At 36.8% G+C, this 26219-nt stretch overlaps 1 protein-coding gene across 1 annotated transcript in view; it reads right to left on the reverse strand.

Annotated features, from left to right (window-relative positions):
- The window catches only part of LOC149785236 (DNA helicase MCM8-like), a 118269-nt gene extending 101387 nt beyond the window's left edge, over window positions 1-16882 (reverse strand). The window contains exons 1-4 of the mRNA XM_089979065.1: window positions 16745-16882; window positions 13676-13838; window positions 9603-9743; window positions 5819-5901 (exon numbers count right to left, since the gene is read on the reverse strand). Coding sequence (XP_089835191.1) covers window positions 5819-5901; window positions 9603-9743; window positions 13676-13814 — 363 coding nt within the window. The 5' untranslated portion in view covers window positions 13815-13838; window positions 16745-16882. The remainder of the gene's footprint in view (window positions 1-5818; window positions 5902-9602; window positions 9744-13675; window positions 13839-16744) is intronic.
- Between the last annotated feature and the right edge of the window lie 9337 nt (window positions 16883-26219).

Genomic DNA, 26219 nt, shown 5'->3' on the forward strand with positions numbered 1-26219 from the left:
AAGGCATCCTCCATGATCCTTTCCAGGAAAATGCTAAAGAATGTAGGTGACAGTATACATCCCTGTCTGACTCCAAATGTTGTTTGGAACCAATCTCCTCTGCTACCATTGATAAGGACAGCAATGGTAGCTTTGCCATAGGTGCTCAACAACCCATACCAGGTTTGAACTTGATGTTGTAGTTCCTCATAGTTGCCCATAAGGCTGCATGCCATACCCTATCGAAGGCCTACTTGAAATCTATAAAGACATGGTATAGACTTTGCTGATGCTGAAGGTATTTCTCGCAAAGGAGTCTGAGATTGAAGATTTGTTCTGTGGTACTTCCTGCTCGAAAGCCTGCCTGCTCTTCAGCAATAATTTTCTCTGCTTGAGGCTTTAGTCTGTTGAGAATTGTCTTCAGCATGACTTTGCTTGGGTGGCTGATCAGACTGACGGTTCTGTAGTTTTGGCATAGCTATAGATTTCCTTTCTTGGGGAGCATGATGACCAAGGATTGAGTCCATGTGGTAGGCCATTCTCCTGTCTGCCATATCTTGTTGCAGATTGTTGTTAGGAATGTGTCTATCTCTTCACCTCCTGCTTAAATGAGCTCTGCTGGTATCTTGTCAATGCAAGTTGACTTTCCTTTCTTTAACGATGTAACTGCAATTTCTACTTCCTCACAAAAAATGGGGTTGTCAATTTCTTCTGCTTGAGGACAATTCAGTACTGCTGGTTCTCTTTGGGTCTTATGATTGTACAATTCTGAGCAGTATTCTGCCCATCACTTAGGATCTCTTGATCTTCTATGAGGCATTTTCCTGAGTTGTCTTGGATGGTGTTAGTTTTCCATTGTTTGTGGGTTGTGAGCATATACTCAGCTCTGCCATCTCCATTGAATCAACACAGTATGAGGCTGACATCACACAGTAATCACTGTGTGTATGTCTGTGTAATTCGGATTTTAAACGTAGCTTTAAGTATTTCAGTCATATTGCAATGATGTCTGCAGTGTGAGTTTATAGCACTGGGTCATCATGCCACGGATATGTAGCATGATGTCCCACCCAGTCACATTATCCTGACACCAGGCTGAACAGTCCTAATACTAACCTCTTAATGCTGAGCACCAAGCGAGGCAGCCATTAGTACCATTTTTGAAAGTCTTTGGTAAGACTCAACCGAGATCGAACCCACGACCTCCCACATCCGAGTCAGTTGCTCTAACCACAAGGTATGGGGTTGTCATCACATGTATTTACTTGGAACTTCTAACAGTGGCACAAAGAATCTCATAATAATCAGTAACCTGCACTTGGTGGCAACTGAGGATAAAATAACGACCTGCAATCCTAAGTTCTCAGTTTGGCCTGAATATATTAACAGAATTTACACTAACAAATGAATATTATGCAAAGGACTTCAAAAGGCCTGGATACCACAGAGTGCCAGAGACCATCAGGATCACCTCTACTCAACAATTCAGGTTAATCTAACTTATGATATGATCAGGTGTAATTAACAAGTAAACCTTTCAGTTTCATCTAGTATCATGCTGTTCAGATTTTCCTAAACAAAAACCAGTTTCACTTCCACTAACAGCAACAATGCCTGCCCTGATCAGTAAAATCATTATGGTTTCTGAATCTGCTGACCAGTGATGCTAAAATCAAAAGTGATTTTCTTCCACTTGTTGACAAATATATGCTTCAAAATTGTGGCATTAAAAGACCCTTGTATAAAATGAAAAAGAATCTTGCTAAGGTCGAAGAGAAACCAACAGTTGGGACTACCCTAATCTACCAATGCCAACCCAAAGTCAGCTAGGGATCATTACATTAGCAGGTGAAAATGCTTGATTGCTGATTGCACAGCCAAATGCAACAGTGGATGTTTCTACAACGATTTAGTAGAGTTCACCGATAAAAAAAATACACTTGCATCCCACACAGATTTATGTTGCAACAACATTGACTCCATCAAGAAAAGAAACAAAGTACTAAATGTTCAACAAGGATCCACTTGACCATGTAACAGTTTCTGGATGAAAAAATTTTTTGTTTCAGACACCAATCAATATGGTTCTAAGTTAAGCATGCACTAGAACCAAACACTACACAACTGCCAGACTTAAATATGTACATATCTGCTATGATCGTATGCCAGTTGTACACGTAAAAGCGGGGTAACTGGTTGGAAGTGCATGTGAGTATTGTACCTGAACTAGGACAGCTATTCAAGCAATTATCCTTTGCAATTACATTATAAATAAAACTATGATAGAGAATCAATTTGTGAAAATTGCTGAAGTAGAAATGCAGCTGCAAGATGAAATCACAAAGAGAACCACACTATGCATGAAATATAAATGCATGTGATTGTAGATACTAATTGTGAAATCACCGAAATGACTACTGTTGGTCTTGGTGTTGCTGAAATTGTGACCACAGCAACCAATATGAATCAGTCGAATTTGCAGTCAGGGCTATATCAATAGCAACCGGTGTCATTGGCGGTCCTGGTAAAATAATCTCAATATGGCTACATTTGCAAACATGTATTTACTTGGAACTTCTAACAGTGGCACAAAGAATCTCATAATAATTAGTAACCTGCACTTGGTGGCAACTGAGGATAAAATAACGACCTGCAATCCTAAGTGGAATGAAAATCAGGATGCCAAAGGAGAAAAAAAATCAGGATTTGGAGGGGAAAAAAACATCAGGATCAGTGTTTGCGACTCTCTCTCTCTCTCTCTCTCTCTCTCTCTCTATATATATATATACACACACAGTGGTCCCCCTCTTATACAGCCACCCCTTCTGCACTGGGAAAGTGGCCTTATAAGACGGGTGGCCTTTCCAGAGGGGGACTAAATTTTTGTGAGAAGTATATGTAATGTACATAGTAAGAAAGCTACATACTTCAAACATTTAATATCTTCATTTAATATCTTGTTATTAGGTAACTTTAATTATTAAATGGTTCTTCTTATTATAGTAATAGACTTATTTCAACTGAATATACATTAATAGTTCTTATTCTTGGCGTAAGCATGATATGTGAGTAGGTATTGTTGTCACACACATTGCAAAACCATTCAAAAACGTCATTTAAATCTTGGTACATACATAATTCTCTTTTCATTTTCCCACTGCTGCCGAGTAACCTCCTTATCAGATACGACGTTGTTTATTTGAGTCTTTTCAACATAAAATTATTTTATTCAAGTCTTTTCTACATAAAGTTGTTTGGCAAGTCGACCTCCACACCTCAACCAATGTCATCAAGTAGAATAACAGATTTTCTTGTAAAATAATATGTCTCTGTTTACACGATGACATGTTAATGTTTGGTAATGATTTATTCGGATGTTGCTAACTGTATGCGATCTAATTATGCAGTCGAAACTTTTGTCGAGTGGACGAAATGCCTTCTTCGTAAAGGAAGCAATAAATGTGTTGTCACATGATTTTTCGGTCTTTGCCTGGTACCCTGATCTGTTCAAGGTTAATTTTTCTGTATGTGTTAATGCACAAAATCTATTTTATTAATCTTAGTGTTACATGTACTTTAGTCAACACTTCTTTCAGTAACAGAAACTTGCCATTGGGAGATAGGTATCGACGATAGAGATAATCTAATTATTTACCTTATGTCATGATATGAATTAATTATTGGTTCTGGATACATTTGAAGAAAAACAGTGGCCGCTCGTGAGGGGAACATTTTCCATTTTTGTACTAATATGCTGGCTGCTGGTCATGTTAGAGGGGCGGCTGGTCTTGAGGGGTACTTTTGAATACAAACTTGTTGGTACCAAGGGATTCTGGCCATTAGAACATTAGAAGTGGGTGCCAGGGGATATATATATATATATATATATATATATATATATATATATATATATACACACACACACACACACACACACACAGAGGAATCGACATCTCCTGTTTTATGCAATTTACTTAATGTGAAAAGCATATGCCACAGTCATACCATCATAAAATCGATCATTTTTTGATTTTCATCTTTTATGCTGATATTAATTCAAGTAACACACTGAATATCAGCATAAAAGATGATAATGGATAAGTGATACATTTTCATGGTATGACTGCAGTGTATACCTTGCAGAATTTCTAATGAACCAAAACAGGTGATTTACAGACAGTAAACAGAGAGTAATGTTTGCAAGCGTCTATCAATCTGCAGATCATCATTTACACTAGCAGATAATGATTCACAGAATCATTTATGGAACCAAAGAGTAAAATCATTTATGCTAGTTGATTCTGCTGTGCAAAATTGTTCAAGTTCCCAAAGAGTTTCCATAATGACACTTCTGGTGGCAGCATATACAAAGATGAAATTGCCTGCAGCTGTGGTTCCAGCATTTTGATGGTATCAATGTCTGCATTTCCAAAGAATGAATAGTTTTATTTCCAGTAATTAGTAACTGGCTACACTGTTTTATGGCAGCAGACTTTGTTTAGCAAAATCATTTATGTTAATATTAAAATTTTGTTTTTCTTTTCATAACCCGTATCATATACACTTACTTGTGACGGGAGGGGTAAAAATAGTAAAGTCATGGGGTACAGAAGGTGCTATATCAGCTACTGAAATCTAAAATACCCACTGTGACACTACTTTCTCCAAACCTCTGTTTACATGTTGCAGTTGGTAAGCTCTTCTGTAAATGAAAAACTTTTCAGGCATTGCTTGTGGCAAATTGCTTCACTTCACTTTTAGCTTTTGCCACCATGCACCATTCACTGGCATTCCAATGCCTGCTAAACAATGCCTCATTCTAGCCATATTTAACACAGACCTAATGTAAACAGTAGAGTTACCCATTTAAAAACGTGTCCATAACCTAATTAACATGACTGATATAGAAATGTAAATAAATTAAATAATCTTCTACCTTAAAGAGAATGCACTGTCACACCTGTGAATGGTATCAACAAAACATAGACAAGGCACATCAAATCCTGGCACATCAGGGTACAAATTTTGGTCATATAGTAATCCTGTAACAAAGTTTCAGTTGAATACAGCAACTGATTCAACATCACTACTGGCATTGATGGTATAAAAGTTACATATATGTCTCACTGTTTGCTGTAACACTCCATACACCAAAAATGTATAGGAGATAACATTTTCATTTTTTTTCTAGACTGTACCATATAATAAATAAAAGAACAGATGGCTTCCATGTTTTTCTTCCCTTCAATGCAATCATATCAGCATACAATTCTCCCATACAGAGCACTGTATTCCCATTTTTCTGGTTTAAATCCAAAGAGTAAACAACATTATGATGTCTTCTTCCATATATTGAAGCAATTCATCAGTTTTTAAATGTCACAGTGAAAAAGATCTCAGACAATGGATCAGAAGTTTGCACTGGATTCCCCACCTCTGACTGGTCTCAGGGTGTACCTACAATAGTAACTGGAATAGACCAATCATTATAAAGGGAAATTCCAGATACACACACAGACAAATCTGTTCAATGCATAGATCTATCAAAGTGTAGTGAACTCATTGGATTTAACCCTGAAAAATTTAAATACAACACTGTAAGAAAAATTTATCTGCCAATAAGATTCTGCCAAAAGGGGAAAAATATAGCAACCATCCACCATTGTCTTTATTATATACAATATACAATCCTGAAACAAAATGCAAACACTATCTAACATCAAGCTCTTATGCAGTGAGGGAAAAGTAAACTCAACAATACCAAGGCATGGGAATAGTAATGCTGAATAATAAAAGAAATCTTAAAAATCATTAGCTAACAAGTTTTGCCCAAACATACCAGATTGAAGAGCTGAATCCAACTTGTGAAGTACTTCTCCAATACCTGAACTTTCTGTACTAGTGGTGAATGATCAGAGTACACTGAAGCAAAGAAATACTAACATTATAAATATTATCATTTTAGATTCAGAAAACCAAGCTTCAATATCTAAAACAAAAAACTATTAGAACAGGAACATCCCTTGTATGTATGACTCTTCAGTCCAATGTGCCTGATAAAATGACCCTAAATGCAAATATGAACTAAAATGATTGCATACAAATTTAGATCACAATGATCTGCTTTAGGTGGAGCAGCAATACACTTACTAAGATGCATCCACATATGAAGTTCCATGATTCTGTAGCCAATAAAACCTGATAAACTCAAACAACCCAAAGTCAATGCAACATGAAATTTAAGTCAAATTGACCTACTGTTGGTAAAATGGTGTTGCACTCAACAAGATACATATATGAAGGTAACAATGCATGAGAAAATAGCCTAAACACACAACTTGACTGACATGTCAGATAAACAGACGGACCAAAGCAATACCACATGCCCCTTTAAAATCTGTAAAAATATGGAACAAAGATTATGAGAACAAGAAAATTTACAATGTCATTCATTTTCCTCTCCCCATAATTAAATGAACACAATAGAAAGTTTCTTTAACCTCAGAGCTACAAAATTTGATTTCCCAAGAATAAATAAGATCACAAACATGTTCAAAGTTAAGCATATTTAATACACAAACAATTGACTGTCTTATTACTTGCAAATTCCATATTAAATATATTCTTAAAACAAGGACTCCCTTAAAGGAACAATGACGCAGTAATGGCCAAAGAGAATCTCCTGGAAGGAAATTTGTTCTTTTTAATTTATGATTGTTCAAACAATCTCTGACATTCTTGAGTGATAACAAGAATTTAAAGATTTGTGCCATTTTCATTTAGGACCTACCTGATATGAAATCATTTGGTGAAAACCCCATATAAACATGACCATCCATTCAGGAGTAGCAACAGCAAAATTTGAATGAGGGATATAAGATCAGCATAATTTTCATTTATTAAGACCAAAAATGTATTCTGGTGAAAACACCATGTCAATGTGACTTTCTGTTCAGAAGGAGTAGTGAAAACAAGATTTTCAAGCTGACTGTTGCAGAGGGTATACTGGATGTCAGACAGTTGCCATTTTCATTTAGGACAAACTAGACATAAGAAATCGTTTTGTGAAAACCCCATGCTGATATGACCATCCATTCAGCAGGTTTAACAATAACAAGATTTTCAAAGTGGCCAATGTAGTGGATATAGATCTCAAAATAGCAACATTTTCATTTAAAGTTTCATGGCATTCCTCAAGATAGTTTGTGAGAAATAGTGGTAACTATCTTATGCTAATGGGCAACAGACAATCATCCCATAACTTCTTCTGGTCAATGAACAGAGCTAGCAAGTAACAGTATCAAGTGGACATTACAATAGGTATTGAAAAGTTGTAACAAGTTACATCTTGTGCCCATCAGACTCAATGCACTTTCTACCTGCTATAAAATAGGTATTATTTTACAGTACATATGCAAGTATATTTTCTTTGGAAAGGTACAAATCCTACAGGTTTGTATGTTGTTGTTGTTGTAGAGTTTAACGCCATTTTTCAGCGCACAATAGGCTATACATGGCGGCCAGTATTAATGGTGGAGGAAGAACCCGGGAAAACCCTGGAAAGAACCACCGACCCACGAGAAGCTACTGGCAAGCTTTCTCACATACCCACATTGGCTGAATCCGAGACTCAAACCCATGCAGACAGAGGTGAGATGGCAGTGATCCATAACGGAGAGCGTTTTAGACCACTCGGCCACTCGGGGCCCCGGTTTGTATGTTAGGAGCATGGTTCCAGGTTTAAATAAATTCTCAAATAGCCCCCTAAAAATGAGATTTTAAAACAAATTTACAGGTTGCTTAAATGCAACATGTATCCTGGATGCACAATTCTTTACGGGATGCAACAAGATTGAAAATTACATAAAATCTGCCATTGTTCTTGTTGCCATAATTCTGTAACTCTCCATGAAATGGGAAATATTTACAAATAAACAATGCCAAAATTATATTTAAGTTCTTATTTCATTGTTGGTAATGTTCACATGGTCCAGATCATTTACACCTACTATGGTAACTGTACATACTGCTTTTGTTTAGATTTTGGCTTCTGAATTAGTCTCGTTCCTAATCCTTGCCTATCTATCGGTACATATATATACGGTTTGGTCAGAGCAGGACCAGACCACTGAGTTCCATCTGCTCCATTTCATGTAAATAAACTGGTACATGTATCGTGAACTCTAGGAAAAATGTCATTCTGCATTGCACACAGAACATCCTGTGTTAATCTGACAGAGAAGCAAGTTCTGTCAAAACTCATTTAAATGCAAAAGCTTTAGAAATTTCGCACCAATATAACTAGGAGATGCAAATTTGGACCAGTGGTCACAGAAATCTTGATAAATTCATTATTCTGTGTCAGTCAATGGTAGCCAGTGTATGGTACTGCAAACTCAGAGACATGAGAGACATATGTTTTAATGTATGACATGTGGACCAAAAAGCAAAACGAGTTCCTCATTAAAATTGACAATATAAGGTTCTTTGTCATATTATACTGAGCTACAAGAAATGAATGTAATGAAGTATTTTAAGTGTTCCATGTGTGTTGTTTAATTTTCAAGAAGTTGTTGAGCAATTCTTGAAATCTGATAAAAAATTTACGTTTTCCTCTGGGAATAATTACAACTTTTATGGAGGAATATTAAAAAAAATATAATCCATAATTTATTTGCTATTTAGACAGTTCAATACAATTTAACAATGCAGAAAATATAAAAAAAAACATGAACAATTATCAAGATGGAAAAAGAAAATAGAGTGACTGCAATGACTTACATTACAAATCCACCTGTTTTTCACTGCAAATTCCACCCCACCCCAGGGTGCTAGCCCATCCATGACATGCCCCAAACGTGATACAGAGAGCATAATGCAAAATCCATTACATATATGACACTCCTTTAGTTAGAAAATATTTAATAGTACTTGTAATTTCTATATATTACCACTGATTCCCTTTCAAAAATCCTGGGGGTAAGAGTATATGATATCCACTCCTGCCCCAAAAGTCACCACCAGCAACATAGCTCACAATATCCAGACACTTTTTAAACAAAAGTACCTCAAACAGCAAATAGTGTGCCCATTATGTGAACTTTGCCCTACTAATGACCCTGACCATTACCTACAAATGACCATGACAAACTGAGCAAGGGATTTGGCTTTTGTATGACCTTGGTAAAGTTTCATCCAATATCTCAAGGTTAAAAAAGTGACAACTTGGATAAATGGCAGCACACTTACTTTATCCACTGTTGTGGCCTTAACCTTGATGATTGAATGTCTGACTGAATATGTAAGAAACCGTCAATGCAAGATACATAACATGCTAAAATTTCATTAAAATATCTTGATTGGTTCAAAAGGTATACCCAAATATGGACAGAGGTCATTGACTTATATTTTTCCTTACCATGAGCTTGTGTCAGGGCACACGGCTATGGTATGTGACACACCATTTAGTAATGACATATGAAGCAAAGTTTCATTAAATTATATTCACTGGTTCAAAAGTTATGCTCCAAACGAGGCATTCAGTGCCACAACATAATATACCCAACTTAAATGATTAAAAGCATGGGGATAAAGTTGTCATTGATATCAAAATCTGGACTGACCTTCATCAGGAAAGTACAACCTCCAACCTTTGTATGGTGATGCCACCTCAATCCTTGTCTGAACAGTCTGGGAGGAACGAAATCTTTTAGTCTGTGGATCTGCCATCATACCAACATGACCTGCCTGGATACTTGAAAAACCTGTACAAATACAAAAGTAAGCAGATGATAAGGGTGAGGGACCTACCTATGGAATACAACTGGGGCTGAATATCAGTGAGTCCATTGCATTGTGACACAATGCAGGGGTAAATACAGGAATTTGATACCCAAATAATAGCAGCATAATGGGGAATTTCAAGTAAACTTTACAAAAAAATAAAAGAAAAACTTCATTATCTATGAAGCAAATTTATAAAACCTACCTCATTCAGTTCATACAACAAACAATACCCATTTGAAAACAATACAGAAGAAAGATCATCACCTGTCTTCTACATAGACTGACACCACAAATCAAACCATTTACCTGAAAAAATTTATTTATTATTTAATAACACAATCACTTAAATGACACTGAAAAATACTCTTTGTATTAAAAGAAATAAAGTTATGATTGAGTATCAAGATTTGAAAACAATGCACATTGTTTGGGATCTATGCACCAAAGTAGCTAAAAAAATAATAACTTCAATCATCAGATGACTATTAATGGTCAAACACCAAATTTTGCAAGCTGGTACAAAATGTGCACCTAAAAAAAATATTACACAGATCTCAGACAGACATTTTGTCCAACACAGGCCTGTGGCAAGTTTTTAAAAAAATGACTTTCATCAACCCAAATTTCACTTGCCCCAAAGGGCAATAAAAATTTATTTTTATTCTGAAACAACAATGAAACTATTTTTCAAATACAACCATAACGATACATATTAAATATTCAGATAAGCATGCTTCTATCAGTAAAATCAAATTTCAAAAATGAAATATTTGACAATACTAGCGAGAGAGAACAGCTATGGTATTCTGCTTTACAAAGTCAACAAAGTCAAATACAAATTTCATGTAAAATAGGTTTTAACACAACTACAATTTAAATGGTTTCGTGCCAAACTTCACTATATTTGCTATGTTTCAGATACATGATAGAACATAATACTGTAAATATAATTTTTTACACTCAAGTTTACATTAATGACAAGATTTGAGTATTTCATGGGCTCAGAGTATCCTTATTGAAGTGAAATACTTGAAAACCTGCTTGTAGTTAGCACATGAAATAATGTCACTATAAAACCAGACACCTTCCTGTTAGTTTGTTAATCAATGTTACTTTTCTACAAGCACAATGGTTTAGAAGAATGATTCTCAAACACTAAACTGTTACAAAGTAACATAAATTGAAATAATAAATAATGTAAATGAAGCTCAACAAGGTACAAGATGATATTATCCATGCATATCTATCATTACATACAAAGCAAACTGCTGCCAAAGACACAAGTATCTGTTCACTGCCAAGCACTGCTACTATAAAAAAAAGCATAACAAAAGAAAACAGTAACATTAACACAGACAACTGTGACAAGCAATGCAATCTATTATACAAAGCAAACCTTTTTAGATGCATTGTTGCTTTAATCATAAAGTCTTATCAACACTCCATCATAATAAAACATATCTATTTATTCACATTCTAACTCTCCTGATTACATTCTATTCACTTATCAAGCATGCTGACACTGAGGTAAAGTTATCCATTTCACTATCATTCAGCTGACTAGTGGTTCATACTTAACACTCTACTATAAAGTTCACTGTTGTGTAAGGCACTATGTCACTGCTACCAAGCTGTCTCAAGCAGCACAAACCCTTTTGTAAAACTTAAGTACAGTTTTGCCTTTTTGAGCTCAAAACACAAGTTGCCAATCATGAGTCACATTGGAAAAAAAACTGCAGTTACTTCTTTCAAATGTTGTCTTGTTGCACTTTGCAATTCCCTTTGATCCTTTTTCCATTTTTGCCTCTACACTTTCTAACATTCCCTGAGCAAACTGCATTTGTACTTCATCCTTAGTCTTTATTGTTCCACCCAATTCTGATGTTGCTTGATGAAGTTATTTTTCTTAGTCCGTACAAATGTATGAAACATTTCTTTCTCATTTATTTTCCTCTCTTCCACCTGGAACTTCTCATTCTGCTCTTCTAATCTTTCATTTCCCCTCTATTCTAATACTCTCTTGTTTTGTTCCTCATCTTCCTCAGCTTCCATCTCACACTTCATTCCTTTCTGATGCTTTAAATATGTTTGTCTGGCTACCATTAAATGATCTCTTGAAATGTTCACCTTATGGACCTCTCCACCTTGACATTTAATCTCATTTTTAGCCAATCTAAAACCATTAACAGTGTCAAGTTTCAGGTCAGGTCTGTCTGATGCAACTGAGTGCTAATTTGCAGACTGAGTGATCACAAACTTGCACAAAATTCTGTACTTTTGTTGACCATTTTGGTATTTCTGAGCCAGAACCCATCACCAGTAGTGGTTGTTGTTGTTGCTGTAAAGTTTAATGCCATTTTTCAGCACACAATAGGCAAAACATGGCGGCCAGTATTAATGGTGGAAGAAGAACCCAGGAAAACCCCCAACTAATGAGAAGCCACTGGCAAGCTGTCTCACATACCCACATTGGCTGAATCCGAGACACGAACCCGCACAGACAGAGGTGAGATGGCAGTGATCCATAACAGAGAGAGCTTTAGACCACTCAGCCACTTGGGGCCCCTTCACCAGTAGTGGTAAACACTTGTAAATGGTTCCATCAGACTCCATATATCATTCATTTGAGATGTCTTGACACACTTTGTACTCAACCATTCATTCGTTAAAGGTGGTACCTCAGTCTCTGCACAAACATTAGGAAAATGAAACGAAGTCTGTTTATAGCACTGGTGCTAATGTCCTTTTGCCTTCAGAGTGGGGGAAGATACTAAAAATCCTTCAATAGTTCCCTTTTAATAGGAAGATGCACCATCAAGTATTCAGTAATCCTCAGGTAAAAGTTTTTCAGCTCTACATTTCCATCAGCACTACAAAATGGTTTTCTTTGAGAACCATTGCCAATTTTAGTGTTGATGGACACTGGACAGATTTTTTAATTGGTTTTTATGTCCTGCATTTGGCACCCTGCCTTGTCACCTTGTGCATATCAAATGCAAAATTCTCTGCTTCAGGCCAATACACAATTAAACCTGCACTGGACGCATTGTGGGCAACATGAATATTGCATGGTTCAAACTTCAGCAAACCAGAAAATCATGATTTTTAAGCTTCATCAATCATTTTATAGATCAGGGTACATACAGATCTGGAGAAAGAAATGGTGGAAGAAGAACCCGGGAAAACCCCCGGAAAGAACCACCATCAAAAGAATATATGACTGTATACTGAAATTCTGAGACCAATAGGCACGCACTACAATCAGCCTAAGTCATATTCCAATGAACCTTATCTCAACCTTAAAAGGTCTTACAGGTTACAAGCACCTGGCTGAATACATGCATGAGTTGTCCTTTCACTGAGAAGCATGTGGATCAAATAAAGTGAAGAGCTGGTACTGTACGGTTAGTCAAAGCTCTCCCAAGTATGATACAGGTTGGTTAAACATGTCAAAATATTTTGAAAAAGTCCTGAATGCGGTAAGAACAATATTTAACAGAATAACTCAGTGCTGAAACTATATTTTAAGTTCAGATACAACGGCTCAAAATTAGCAGTAGTCCATTAACCCAAGTCTTGTAAATTTACCATTAAGCTGTACATGTCCTAATTTGATATTCTTTCTGGCTTGTAAAAATGTGGGTGGTGATCCCCATATTTACATGTGATCTGCAGTTGTGACTGAATGGAAGAATTTGAAAGTTTCATACTTTGCCTCAATTTTGTAGCATCAATTAAAAACTACATTGATAAGAAATAGTCATTTTGTCACTATCATATTAATAACTTTTTGAGACCAAAAGCAATTCTTGGAAGGGCTATTTCATAGTCAAACATATTTGTCCTTGTGGCTACCAAAGCATTTTTGCAAAATACAAGCTTGAAGATAATGAAAATATAATTTATATACCTCTTCCCCTTCCTCTGTTGCCATAGTGATTGGAGTATGTGCCCTGCCTTCCTCTCCATCCACCTCTGCTCCCTCTCCACCCCCTCCCATGACCCCCTCCCCTCCAGCTTCCCACACTTGAGTGACTGGTTTGACTCATTAAGAAGCCTGTTCAACTGTTGACCTGAAAAAGTAAGAAATAAACAATTTTACTTATTTTATTTGTAACATCAAGAAATTATCTACCCCATGTGGGAATATTATTCTGCAGTCGTAGGGACATGGGTAGGTAGGTATGTACATACTTGAAACTTTGCTCAATGAAAGATTATGTCAAAACTTTAGGAATTTTAATCTCACTCCCAGGGGGCTGGGCCGCAGTCAATGGATCTCCTTGTTATAACTATATATATATACTGACATGGCTTACAACCAAAATGCAATCAACAGTTACATTGCTCACCTGTATGATCCTCTTAGTAATCTCAAGTAGTCATTGTAAACATTAATTATCATGCAGTAAACAAATTCAGACTATAGTAATATGGACAATGAATATTTTTCTCACAATATTTTCTTATCATATTTCAACCTGGAATCTTTTTAAACTATAAAATTGTACTGTTTAATCAGAACTATACAGCAAGTATTGTACTGACATACTATTAATCCACCTACCAACCCATCCACCCACCTACTAACTCACCTATAGTGATATGGCGTATCAAAGTACAGGTACTATAATGAGTTGATAAAAATCCAGATATTAATGTTGTTCTTTGTATTCATTTTTTTAAATCATTGTTGTCAAAATTTGTTTGCACAGCTATTATCATTGTCCAATCCTAGAAGCCAGATTTTTATTCAGCAAAAGTCAATGACTTCAAGAAAACTGAATGTTCATTAAAAGCACAGGATCTTGAAAGAGCTTTTAAACGGATTTTGTAAGATTCTTTAGGATTAACCAAATGAAAGCCTAATGCAACAGTTCTCCAAAATGTGTTTTCTGGGTTTAATGCCAGTTCGCAGCACAGAAAAGGCTATACATGGTGGCCTAATCTGAGTCATGAAACCAAGTAGTCCTACAATGTAAGACATAGCACATGTTGGTTTTGTTTAAGTGCTATGTCTTACTATCTAAACAACGGCCTTGTATAGCGTGTTTCGATGTTGTTGACATCGGAACGAGTAGTCAAAGTTTCAGGAATATCTCACACATTTGGCAACATGAAGTGACACTCTTTCACTAATTTATGTGTAATTAATAGGGCATAACCGACTTTTGATCCGGAAATCGGATTCCACCGGATAGTATGAACTTCCGATTAATCGGAGTCGGACAAGGCAGGAACGACCGATTCGGATAATAAAAATAATAAAGTTGAATTTCTATAGCACCGTGTCTATCACTGCGTGTCATTCGATAGTGCGTTAATAAAGTTAAATAAGAAGTCAGAAAAGTCCAATATGGTCAACACAACGGGGTGAAACGATAATACTTGAGTTAGACCGAAAGATTTAAATTTATTAAAATATATAATACAGTCCTACCCGTTTATGTCAACATCCTCAATAATGAAGGCATAATATTGAATACATTGACACACGCTAATGAGGTATTAAAAGAAAATGATTCTTACAATCGTAAATATAAATAAAGTTAATAAGGAAACTTTCACAGCACAATAAACTTGTTTCAATCACCGATCACTTTGGAAAATGCAAGAATCGATCAGATTTCATTGCTTTTATTTAAGTCGCCGCAAGAGGCCAACTTTATAGGACCAAACAAAAGCCTGTTTTATTTTTATTTGACCACGACATTAAAGCATGGCGGCAAGATCAACTAATTGTTGAATAAAGTACAGGATGGAACTGGCCGCTTGCCGACATAAATGATTAAGGCGGGAAAATTAAAGCCTGGTGGCAAGATCAACTAATTGTTGAACAAAGAATGGGTCGGAACTGGCAGCTGGTCGACATAAATGATTAGGCGGCAAAACGTGTGTAACACGGTTTAAAAAGTTAATTTGAAAAACCTTTTAATTTAGCATTTCCGATTAACTGAATCGTATCCGGAATCGGAAAAATTTCATGCCCAAAATCCGGAATCGGAAATCAGTAGAAAAATGCTAATCGGTTATGCCCTAGTAATTAATATACTTACTGTGCTGTCTTTATCCTGGCGGAATGAAAATATGACACTAGCAAATGGATGCATTTTCATGTTCCGCTGACATACATTTGAATTTGTTGCAATGTGACGGTAGTCAAGGTATTCCAAAGTATGTTTAAGTAGGTTCATGTGGCGGATATGTTTCTTGAACGAAATGATATATTACTTTACAGTTCCAATAGGCATAATATATTGTTATTTATTTCGTTAAAGAATAATATTTCAACTTAACCTGATTTTGGCATTCCTGGCTTTCCAGTCAACTGAAATTTAGGCCAACAAAACTTTAAAACAGGTCCATTTCTTTTGTGAGAATTTGTATTTATTACAGAAAAGACATCAGAATAAGTAAAGTCTGACTACAACATTATGAGTTTACTTTGTAGAAAAGCGCCATTATTTTAGTTGCCAGTTGTGTGAAATATTCCTAAAAATGTGACTTTCGTTACGATGTTAGTCGACATCAAAACACACTACACAGTGCTGTTAGTTAGGCAGTTAGTCCCTGACGCCCAGAATATAAATATCAGCGTCAAGGTCTTACCTGTAGGACTAGAAACAAGTTAATATTATTTTGAACAGAATATTCTAGTGAAAATTGCCTCTTTTCAAATGGAAAGCATTGCAGTATTTTATTTTCGTCAATCAGTCCAATTCTCATTCTGTATGAGTTTTGCTTCAATAATGGAGACGGAAACCTTAGGTGCGCAGAAATGCCCGACAGCATTGTAGACACTGGGGCTCATTACAAAGAAAATCAAGGGATGGGGGTTCTAACCTGTAATAATATAGCACATTATTACAGGTTAGAACCCCCATCCCTTGATTTTCTTTGTAACGAGCCCCTGTGATTGTAGATATGATGGACAACACTCGTTTTTAACGTTAATGTAACCTGTATTTTTAATTATTACCCGAAAGAGAGAGATAATAGGAGAATCAGACCTATCGATGCACCATTAGTATTTTAAACATCTGCAAAGTGGTGTTAAAAAATTGACCAAAGCAGGCGCTGATGTTGGCTACAAACAGATTTGTATTGCCCGCTGGATTCTGACCTTGAACTTTGCTCTTGACAATTAAACGCGTGAAAATCAGAATTAACTTTGATAAGTAAGCGTTTTTATGATAAGCGCGTAAGAAAACGGAAGAAATCGATCGCTAGGGCTTAACCTAATACTTCCACAGGGGCTGAAAGGTTGCTTATAATTTACCTATATAGCATACATAATTATTATTACCTAATATATTAAGATTTTTTTGGTAAGTTGCAAGCAACGATACAAGCCCCTGTGAATAATTCTGGACCACAAAAATTTCGCTTTTTAAAATGTCGTATCCAACCTACACGATAACAGCTCTAGATCATTCATATTTTGTACGTTTCATAACACAAAAAAAATCACCCCATTTGTAATGATTTCTACAAACCCGTTTAAAAGACTACGAGTTTAATTAAAGGTTATGCTAGGTGTTTACATTACGAAACCGACCACTGGCTTCCTCACTTGTTAAGCTGAACTAAAATATATGTTTCGGTCATTTAATCGACCCAGCCTTAACTGTAAATTGTCCATTTTAAAATGTTAAACAGACAGGGAAGGAGGGGTGGGGTTCAGGATTAAGAAATGATATGATTTTCATGAAAGAAATATATACATCTCTAAATGATACACAAAGTAAACATTACGATAGTATATTTTCATCTTATATATATATATATATATATATATATATATATATATATATATATATATATATATATATATATATATATATATATAGTAACTTAACAAAAAATTCACAGATTGGGTATATCTGATCTGATTATGGGATTAATATCTCGGTGCAGTGGAGTGTGGGTAATTTTACATGGCAGTAACAACATCGAAAAAGCACAAGGAGTTTCCCAGATTGTTCTTGCAACAGCGCTCAAACACAACACTGATGTGGAATGTTCGCAGCAACAAGACAGACAATCGAATCCGGTCATGGAAACATCGCATGGGAGGGTATCAATTAAGAAAGGTGAGTTTGTCACCACTGACGCCTAGGGATGGATATTCCCGAAGGGTTCGCCATTTACGCGTACGAGCACCACGCGATTGTCAATCAACTTACGATTCCTACGATGGAGCATTGATGTTTTAATGCATCAAAATAGACTTTAATGGCAGTTCCATATCTGCGGGAAAGACTTGCAATACCTCTAGCACAAATGATCTTGTCCCCAGTCGACACAAAAACAGGCGTAATCTATGTCATACAAAGATACGCACACGTGCCAAAGTACTGAGAGACAACTGTAACATGGTGATATTTCATGGGTTTGATGATCATCACCTTGGAAGCATTTATTGGATGTGAATGCTCTTTCAATAAGTAATAGAAAAGAATGAAAAGCTACATGGTTTGTAAAATTCAACAAATAATTTATCTCCATTGAATACAAAGTAAAAATTAAAAAATATAACTTACAGTATTTGCGAATTCGATCCAAAAATAATCCTAGAATTACACGCACAAGTCCTAATAATAAACGTTCTGAATAAACATTAGTAGAAATCCAAATTAAATCCAACGCTGAAAGTGTTGATATGTCTGCAATGGCTCGTAAAATTCGTAAAATGTTAATGTGCCAACAGTCTTTTGTTGGATCACAATAAAACAACCCAATAATTAAATTCTAATTTGAAATTTCGCTTTAATTCAAGTTTTTATTTCCAAGAATGTTATATCAGAACACTTTTGTGTTTCCAGACAAGAAATAATTTTAATAATTCCAAGTCAAATAATGTACACAACAATAACTTGATCCTGCTGGAATGTTAAATCACGAATGCGTAATCTTTCCAGTGAAAAGATTATATAGTCTTCTACTTGACCTCTGGTCACAATTAGCATTTTCTGAGAAGAAAAAACTATTTACAAATGGAAAATAACACTCTGGAAACTTTGATTGTTTACAAAATAAAACGTTAGTTATGATTAGAAAGTATGTTACCAAAATTATAATATATAATATGGGCTATGTCAGGTACGCCAGATAAATTGTAGGGGAATTCAAATCACCTAAATTAAACATGTTTAATTCTATTCATAATGACACAGTTATTAAACCCATATACATAGAGAATATTTTAGCTATGTATTAGTTGTTTACAGAGATTTAAAAAATTAAGTCAGGTACAAAATAAACTTGATTTTGGACAAGGTTAAGTCCAACATACAATCTTACATTACAATAGCGTATAATAATAAAAAAAAATAGAAAAAAATCTAACTAACAAAGAAATCAAATCAAATATACATAACAAACCCAAAATAAAGAAAAGAAGGATTTGTGCAATAAAGCTTTCCTTTTACTATTAGTCAGATATATATGTGATAAAAGAAAACTACATAAGATGAAATACATGAAACACTATAACATTACTATACACGTAAAAGTGCATCTGCTATTAATAATTTTTTTCTTCCCTTAACGTGCCTAATGTCAGTATTGTATTCATACAACATCAAACTCTACCTTAGTATTCTCATCTTGCCAGTGAAAGTCAGGGGGTTGTGATCTCTAAACACAATAATTAGAGAAGGAGCTGAACTAATATGCGCTTCAAAGTGTTGCAATGCCATTATGAAAGCCAAACATTCCTTCTCAATCGTGGAATAATGTCTCTGGTGTTTACTGGATGATCTACACAATTTTTGTCTTCTTGCATCAATACTGCACCAACTCAAATTATTTGAATCAACATACATTTTAAATGACTAACTGAAATTTAGAGATGAAAGAACTGATACACTACGAAGTTTTGCCCTTGGTTTGTCAAAAGCCTCCTGATATCTTTTAGACCAATGAAACTTGGTTTTCTTGCTAAAACAAATTTGTCAGGGGCTCAGCAATTATGGAAAAATTCGAAACGAATTTCTGATAGTATCCAGCCATATCCAAAAATCGCATCAGCTGCTTTTAACTGATAAGCACAATGGATTTGATCTTAACGTCTATAGGTTTAACTTGTCCGTGTCCTACAACATGTCCTCCATAAAAGAAACATGGTCTGCATGATGTTTACCACATTCATTAGTATTATTGTTGTCTTCTTCAATCGACACTCCACCAACCCAATCATCACTTGCATCGACTGACATTAAAAATGATCGAAAGAACTGAAAGAACTGGTGCACTCTTAAGTATGGCCTTTAACAAAATTTCAGATAATATCCAGCCATACCAAAAAGATCTCACAGCTGCTTTTGATTGATAGGCACAGGGATAGCTTGCCCTTAATTTACTTATGTTAAACTTGTCCGAGTCCCACGATATGTCATAGAAATGTAACACAAGCAAGGCAATACTTGCCTTTACTTCAATTAATCCTCAAATTTACATCACCGAGTCTTTCAAAGAATTTTTGAAATATCTCCAATTGATCTTTCCAGGTGTCGTTGTAAATGATTATATCAATGCTGTAAATGTCACAGTTATCTAGACCAGATCTAATCATTCATGTTCGTTAAACATTGAAAAGTAGTAGGCGAACCTTTCATCCCATATGGCATCACTTTATATTGATAAAGTCCATCTGCAGATATGAATGCTGACATTTCATTTGCCATTTCCGTAAGTGGAATTTGCCAGAATCATTTCAGTAGGTCATATTTGGTGACATATTACGCATTTTCGATTGTATCAATACAGTAATCGATTCTTTGCAACATAAATGAATCTGTTTTGGTCACACTGTTCACCTTTCTATAGACAGTGCACACGCAGAAATTATTATCTGGTCCCGGCACAAGAATAAGTGCTGAATAATCACATGGAGTAGTCATATTTACTAGTAGTGAATGGGGCCACTTTAGCGACAATGGGAATTAGCATTAAAAGCCACCCTGGGCCACTTTGGCGGCAATGGGAAATTTAACATTACGTAAACCCCTGGGCCACTTTAGCGACAATGGGAAATTAACATGGGAATATATTTTGGGTCTGTTGAGCGACAAGGGAAATTAACATGGGGAATAAATCGTGGGTCTCTTGAGCGACAAGGGAAATTTAACATGGGAGAAAAAAAGAAAATCTAGGGACAAAGGGAATTTAACATGGGATTTTTTTTGTTTTTTTTTTTAAAAATAAAAAAATAATAAAAAGGGGTAGGCAATTGAAAGTCTGTCTCTTTTCGAGAGATGTGGGTGGCCTTGAAAAGGGCCTTTGGGTTTCTTCTTCTTTTAATTTCTTCTATTTCTCCACCAGCTTCTTATTTTCTGTCCTACACTCTTTCTCTTCTTTTCTTTCTTTTCTTCCTTCTTTTTCTCTTCTTTCTTCTTCTCCTCCTCCTCTCATTTTCTTCTTCCTTTTCAATTTTTTCGTTCCATACTCTCATCCTTATCCTTTCCTCTTCATCCTCCTTTATTTCTTTCATCAGATCACTGATCATTTCCTTTACTTTTCTTAAATTGTTGATCTCCATCTTCACTCGATGGGGACTATAAGAATAGTGATCCTCGTTTAACCTAACATTTGCTCCATCATACCCAAATTGTCCAGGACGTCTTGCAATGTTTTCATTTTATCAAGTTGGTTTGAAGCCATCTTCTTTTTTATTCTTTTTGTAGAATGGTTTGAACGACGAATACTGTGGGTTCTCATAGTGAAAGCGCGGACGTGATGGAAAACATCCCCTACTTTTCTCATTTCATATGATCTACTATTCATATACGTGAAGCAGCAATAAACAAACCCCAAATCTACTATCCACACACGCAAAGCATTAAAATGAAACCCCAAATCTACTATCCACACAAACGTACGTGAGCGCTTACAAACACACACACACATACACACACACACACACACACACACACACACAAAAGGAAAAAAGAGTCAGTGTTTATATTCACACTACTCTACCTACACACATTGGCAAATCGATTACTATTTCTTTTCTAAAGGTTTGGGTAGCCCTGAAAAGGGCTGTTTTTTTTTAACTCCATGGCACCTGGTTAATGATGGCACCTTCCAGGCCTGGCACCACACACACATCTTCTTCCCCAGTCTCTTTTCACTCTTTTTTGGGGGAGAGCAGAGGCGGGATAAGTGGCTTCAGAATCTCAATTTTCTGTTTCTGGAATTCTGAAATTTTCGTCTTGTGGTTGTGGTACAGCCATTCCTCTCTCCTTTTCCTCCTCTTCTTTTTTTCTTCTCTCCTCCTCATCTTTGTTTCTTCTCTCCTCCTCTTTCATCCTTCCCTCTTCTACAATGGCTTCCGCGGCCAGTTCATTTAGTACGTGCCTGGCATATTCCAGGTGCACATGAAGTTCCAACAGTTTTGCTAACCTTCTGCTCATTCTCAAGTGCTGATCAATCAACAAGGGTAGCTAGACTGCCGAGCGAGTTTCAATTTATACTAAAAGCGCGGACGTGAAGGAAAACATCCCACTAAAACAAAATTGATCTTACCTAGATCATGACCAAACAAACGCGCGGACCTAAAAGAAACACTCACTCACTTTTTTATATTACCCATTACTAATTTAAAAATTTTCATTAATCACTTCAATATACTATCCACATACGCAAAGCAATCAAATCAAATCCCAAATCTACTCTCCACTCACGTCAAACAGCAAAAAAAAAAAAACATGATCATAATCCACTATCCACAGAAACGTACGTGAGTGCTTACAAACACACAATCATATCCACAAACACATACACTCACACCACAAAAGAGTCAGTGTTTATATTCACACTACTCTACATACACACATTGGCAAATGGATTACTATTTCTTTTCTAGAGTATTGGGTAGCCCTGAAAAGGGCTGTTTTTTTTTTTGTTTGCTATGGCAATCATTTAGTTTCTAAGAATGCGATGTCCTCTGACGATAGACTTTCTGGCGATAGGTCTGCTTCTTCGGAAAGAGAAGAAGAATTCTTTGGTGTCGATACGACAATCGACAAAGCCTCTGTCAGGTTCAGGTTGCTGATGTTGTTGCTGCTGCTGTTGCTGCTCTCTCTGCTGTTTCTGAAGTCTGTACTTCTCTGTCCATTCTTCTTTCTCCCTGTTCGCTTCTTCTCTGAAGAGCTCTTCTATCAGGTCTTCAGTGACTTTTAGCATTCTCACATTCTCTGTCTCTTCAGGCTTCCGTATCAGACTGACCCTATGCAAATTCACGTAGGCTTCGTTTAGCTTAGCTAGTTTGGAGCACATCTTCGTAGGAGGATGAGTCGACAATGGATGGTTAGACTGGAAACTACCCCGGTTTTTAAAGTGAAAGTGCGGACGTGAAGGAAAACATCCCTTCACGGTTTTTGAGCCGGAACATTCAATGAGTGCCATGAGAGGGATAGTAAGAAGTCAAAGAGCATGAATCAAAATTCTTATAGCCAAACAAAAGACAAAGGCATTTTTTTCAAAACACAACATTTTTTATTCAAAATCACTTAATACAAACAAACAACTATAACATTTTTAATAATAATAATTCAACAATATAACATCAAACATTTTTTCTAATTACAAACATTTTTTTCTATTATCACTCTACTTTAAACAGGGTTGACAACGTTGTGAATAAAATTATGATTTCCACTGTTGGAAGTCATTAGGCCATTGATGGACACTACGTTTCCTAGCTTGAGACAAAAGATAAGCATAATGGTCACAAAACCATTGATCTACTTTCACATCGTTTCTTGAAGAAGAACGAGGATCAAAATGAGTCACTAAATGTTCTAAGGAATAACCCAGACTGCGATGATGCAGAAAATACACACAATATTGTCCACACACCAAGGAATCTGTGCCTTGTAATTTCACATTATTGAATCGGGTGGTCTGAGCATTTCTTCTCATAAAGTCGATGATATCGTCTTGCAAAGGAGGCAATCCGTACGAATCGAAATATTCCACACATCCTTCTTGAGGAAAGTAGACGGCTACCCAGTGGGTTCCTGGGAGATGACTATCGTCCGTGTTGATCACATAAGCTAGATGGTCTTGAGGTTTGCGATGAGGGAGTTCATCTTTAGCACAGACGACAGGATTCCAAGAAGCCGTGTACGAACTGTGGTTCAAAAGGTAATATAGTTCCCAGGTATCCATGTTTTGTGTGTTTTTTTCTTCTTCACAGGTAATAATAAGCCATCAATTCGATCCTGACTTTTTGCTTGAAAATGTCTGACAAATAACCGTTTCTTCGCTTCGTCTCCCCACTCTGATTCAGGAGAGCTTCGATACGATGGATCTCTTGAGTGGTTAATGGTGGACAAGAATGTTCACTCAAGTCTTTATACCACTGATGCAACACGACTTCGTCCGAGATGAGACTCCAAGCTTCGTCCAGATACTCGTTCAATTTTTCTTCTTGACTCAGCATCAGGCATTTATCGTTTGAATTTGACTGGGATGATCGTTTTGACATCCATAGCAATCTTTCTTGATCAATTCCGTCATTTTGTCGACCAAGTGTTTGGCAAAACAGGAGACTAAATGGGCTTCTTGTTCTGGCCATCTTGACTTCATCATGATAACTTCTTCGTCTTTGTCTTGAGATTCTTCTTCCCCGGTCTCCTCACATTCCATCTTCAAAGTTTCTCCACTAGGCAAAGAGGGATAACAGTCTTCCATGGCTTCTAGTAGTCTAGAATGACTTCTCTCAAACTGTTGATTTCTATGGTATTGTCAAATTCTGCATACAGGAGGACGTTCACTGTGTGATCTGGAGGTGGATTTGCAAACTGAAGTTCCACACGAATCTGACCCGATTTTATAGGGTGGAAATGTCTCTCGTCGCTGCCTTGGTCTGGAGTGAAATCAAAACCCCACAAAGCATAGCCTCCTGCATAAACGTCGTACGAAATACCGTGACTGGTGTTGGTTCCTAACTGTCCCGTGGCTTCGTACAGGGACAAGTACGATCTCAGATAATTCTTCGCGACACCAAAATTGGGCTCAAAGGGTCGGGTACACAAGGTCTTGCCCTCGCGACTGACTTCGATCTTGGACACATTGTAATGTTGAAACTCAAAAGGATTTTGATCGTGGGTTCCGTTGAAGGCTGAATTCCTGACGATACCAACAATCAAACGCTTGGGCAACTGTCCTTGGAACAGATGATCTTCGATCATGGATCGCTGTCCAGCGGGAATGGTGAACGTTTTCACTTCTACGCGTCGTATCGGATACTTGGCGGTCGTTCTGCTCAACGTCTGACTGACGTCGTTTCCCACTTTAGGTAACACTTCCACACGACGCACGTAAAGTCGGGCTTCTTGAATGATAGTTTTGTATTCATTTTCATGGGCCATCAAATGGAAAGCGGCACTGCTACGATTCAGTCTCAGACGGATATCCACCCCGTTGAGCAAATACTTTTCTTGTAACCACATGTCCAAATGCAAACGATCCATCAGTTCTAAACTTCGCCCTTGCAGAATTTTCTTACGACGGTCGTTAAACCCCACATTGTGAGGACTGTCATCTTCTGTCAGGACTGTGTCGCTAGACGTGGCTACACCTGCCGTGTCAGGTTTCCATACCACGCAAGCATCCAGATGAGTATTCTTGGCTTCTTTTCCGTACGTCAAGAGATTTTCCAGGTAGGCACGATATGGGTAAGTATCCATGCTGCTGCTGACCAGTTTGTTATTCAAGTACAAGTCCACTTCGCTGAACAAGGAATGCATGAAATTGTTGACAGGAGCTACTCTAGCATCGCCTCCTGGATTGGTGTTGTCCGTTTTGATCACTTTCACTTTCAAGTACAGGTAACTGCTATTCAGAGCGATGTAATCTTCGGGCTGTCCTTTGATTTCAAACTCGATGGGAGCGGAATCCGTCAAAGAGGAGACGGGATGAAATTCCACCAACTGGGATTCTTGCATGGTCATCATGGTGGGGGGCATGGCAAACAGATCCAATTATGACTTGGAACAGGCGCAAGACTCTCGATGCATCATCTTTTCTGTTTTTCAATAATCGAAAACGTCTAAGTCTCGAACGGTTCTTCTTTTCTTTGTCTTTCTAGCTTTAGACGTGTGAAGTCTTGTGAAAGGGTGTTTTCTTCGTCGTCTCTTTCTGCCTTGTCCTTGCTGAATGCCTCACTCGGTAGCATGCAGGGCATTTATAGGTGTTTTTCGTCGACCCAAAAGGTCTTTACCCGTTTGCAGCAAGACATTTTTGCCTGCTCTCAAGAAAGCTTCTTTGGGGTTTTGTTTGTCGATGATGACATTTTGGAGAAATTCTTTGCCTTGTGTCAGTGGCGCATCTTTCAAGGCGTACAATCCGCGTGTCACCATCGGTTTCAATACCGGAGCCACCGAACGAAAGGCCGATTTTAACATATCTCCAAAACCGTGTCCTCGCTGTCGAGCAACCCC

Source organism: Sinohyriopsis cumingii, chromosome 13 (genome assembly GCF_028554795.1).
Source record: "Sinohyriopsis cumingii isolate HCF-2022 chromosome 13, ASM2855479v2, whole genome shotgun sequence".
In the NCBI taxonomy this organism is placed as follows: Eukaryota; Metazoa; Mollusca; class Bivalvia; order Unionida; family Unionidae; genus Sinohyriopsis; species Sinohyriopsis cumingii.